This window comes from Nanorana parkeri, unplaced genomic scaffold (assembly GCF_000935625.1).
Source record: "Nanorana parkeri isolate BGI_ZX_2015 unplaced genomic scaffold, ASM93562v1 scaffold1854, whole genome shotgun sequence".
Lineage (NCBI taxonomy): Eukaryota > Metazoa > Chordata > Amphibia > Anura > Dicroglossidae > Nanorana > Nanorana parkeri.
In genome coordinates this window covers 139,762-141,884 of record NW_017308122.1, presented here as the reverse complement: position 1 = coordinate 141,884, position 2,123 = coordinate 139,762, and the positions used below count along the sequence as shown (strand labels likewise).

General features: G+C 49.1%; 1 protein-coding gene across 2 annotated transcripts in view; it reads right to left on the bottom strand.

Annotated features, from left to right (window-relative positions):
• ZC3H15 (zinc finger CCCH-type containing 15) overlaps positions 1-1,488 on the bottom strand; it is a 21,183-nt gene extending 19,695 nt beyond the window's left edge. Inside the window, exon 1 of one of the 2 annotated variants that reach the window (XM_018571844.1) lies at positions 1,301-1,488. In XM_018571844.1, coding sequence (XP_018427346.1) covers positions 1,301-1,375 — 75 coding nt within the window. In that variant the 5' untranslated portion in view covers positions 1,376-1,488. The remainder of the gene's footprint in view (positions 1-1,300) is intronic. The other variant, XM_018571843.1, reaches the window with a different exon arrangement.
• Positions 1,489-2,123: the final 635 nt, after the last annotated feature.

Genomic DNA, 2,123 nt, shown 5'->3' with positions numbered 1-2,123 from the left:
TAGTACTAAAGCCTCAGGTATAGAGTAGTTCAGCAGCAGACAAATGCTTGTTGAAAGAGAAGTCCAGAAACAGTAACAATTTGTAATCTCCACTGCTGGCGTCTTTGGACTCCTGTGCACGGATTGCACAAATTTCCAGCCAGTGGCACATACTCACCACTTCCTTAAAGCCCCCGGGCCCCCCCTGATAGTGGCGATTGGGAGTAACCTGATGTAAACAGACACATGTCCGTTTACATCCGACTCTCCATAGACCAACACGGGTCCGGTAATTTCAGTTTTGTCCTCCACTGCAAGATGGAGGGGAAAAAAAGTGGACGGACACGGACGTCACAACACTGACATTTGTTCCGAACTGCTCCAACTGGGGATCCGTGCATGGATCCTCTGCTGTTCGAAACTGAAGGTGTCCGTATGAACGAGGCCTAATACACTCCACATACAGCCATTAGAATGCAGCGCACACAGTGGTGAACACACTTCGCTGAAGAAAGCACCAACCTGTGACATGCCCCTGATAAGAGGGCCATAAAGAAAGCTTTAGTCACATGACTTCAAAATAAAACTTCATTAAAAAAAATTAAAGAAAAAGTACCAAACAATTATATTTACATAAAATAAATGCAGTTGTGGTATAAAACTATTGTGTTACTGTGGGCTTAAGTTTATGTTCGCTCACATACTTTAACTGCTCGGTTATGTCTAGTGTAGCTGAGTAAAGGACTTACCTGATCCCTGCCCCTGCATGCTCCAAGACCACCCACAGCCTCTCACCTCCACCCAGTTCCACAAGCTGGAGCATAGGGGAGAGAGAAGAGCACCAAGCACAGGATGAGCACGGGGATGGGGGGGGGAATCAGGTACGTAAAAGTCTTCCACACAGCTCCTCTAGACATAAACAGTTAACCCTTGCAGTGCAGGGGCATCCCCTCTTCAAGTGGAGTTACTTCCCCCCGGAGAACACAGCCTTTTAATAATTAACAGGTGATAAATGGCAGAAGACTCCAGACACCTTGCCTTGGACAACATGTCCAGTATCAGTGCCAGGTCTGGGGAGGAGGACTGCTGATCTGTCACTACATAAAGCTGATCACTGCCATGTGATTTCCTATGTCATCTGCCATAAGTCAGTGATTGCTGTATTCTAGAATAGAAATCATTCTACGGTGAAAGGAGATGGACTCTGACACGAGGAACACCAAACAGCCGGAATGAGAACATTGCAGCAAGGAGCCGGCAGGCCAAAAGTGTCACACTGCCGAGTAGAGAGCCCAGACCCCGGGGAAGGACATGAGCCCACCTCGATGACCTTCTCCTTCTTCTTCTGGTCCGTCTTCTTCGTAGGCTGCGGCGCCTGAGGCTTTTTAGGTGGCATTGCAAAAGAAGAAGCGCTATTCCGCCGCCACCGCCGCACACGAGGCCTCGCTTTACGGCTAAAGTAGCGGTGACGTCATCACATAGACCCCGCGAGAGTGACAGCAACGGCAGGGCTGACCAGGACTTCATTTCCCATGATGCCGCTCGGCTGAACGGGACACGTGGTTCGTGTGGTGAGGAATTAATACGTCAAGGGGGTCAAAAGAACTCTTAATAGTTAGTGTGTAGAAACGGAGGGGTCCCAATTGAGGCTGCGTTCACACCTGACCGTTTTGTAGGGCGTTCTACGCTCGACGAACGCTCTACAAAACGGTCAAAAATATAAATTGCATTGTAGTCAATGCCCTCGTTCCCACCTCGCCGTATTTCCGCCCGTCCCTGACGCCCTAAAAAACGGCCCACGCCTGAAAAGGTCCCGGGACTACTTTGGGCCGTTTTGTAGGGCGTTTTCCATTTGGATACTGCCAAGTAGCCTTTGGAATCGCGCGACGGTTGCGCGACTTTTTTACCTCGAATCGCGGTAAAAAAAACGTGTGACGGTCGCGCGACAGACGCGCATATTACAATATGCCTAGGTGTGAATGGGGCCTGAATGTTATATACGTGCGTCTGCTGCCTAGAAGCCAGACTCAGTCTCGTGGGGCTTTCCATGACACGGTGAAGGATTCAGGGGTTCCAATTATTCAGCTGAATGATGTTCTAGAACAAGCAAGATTTGTATTAATTTAACCAGTTGACATTGGCAG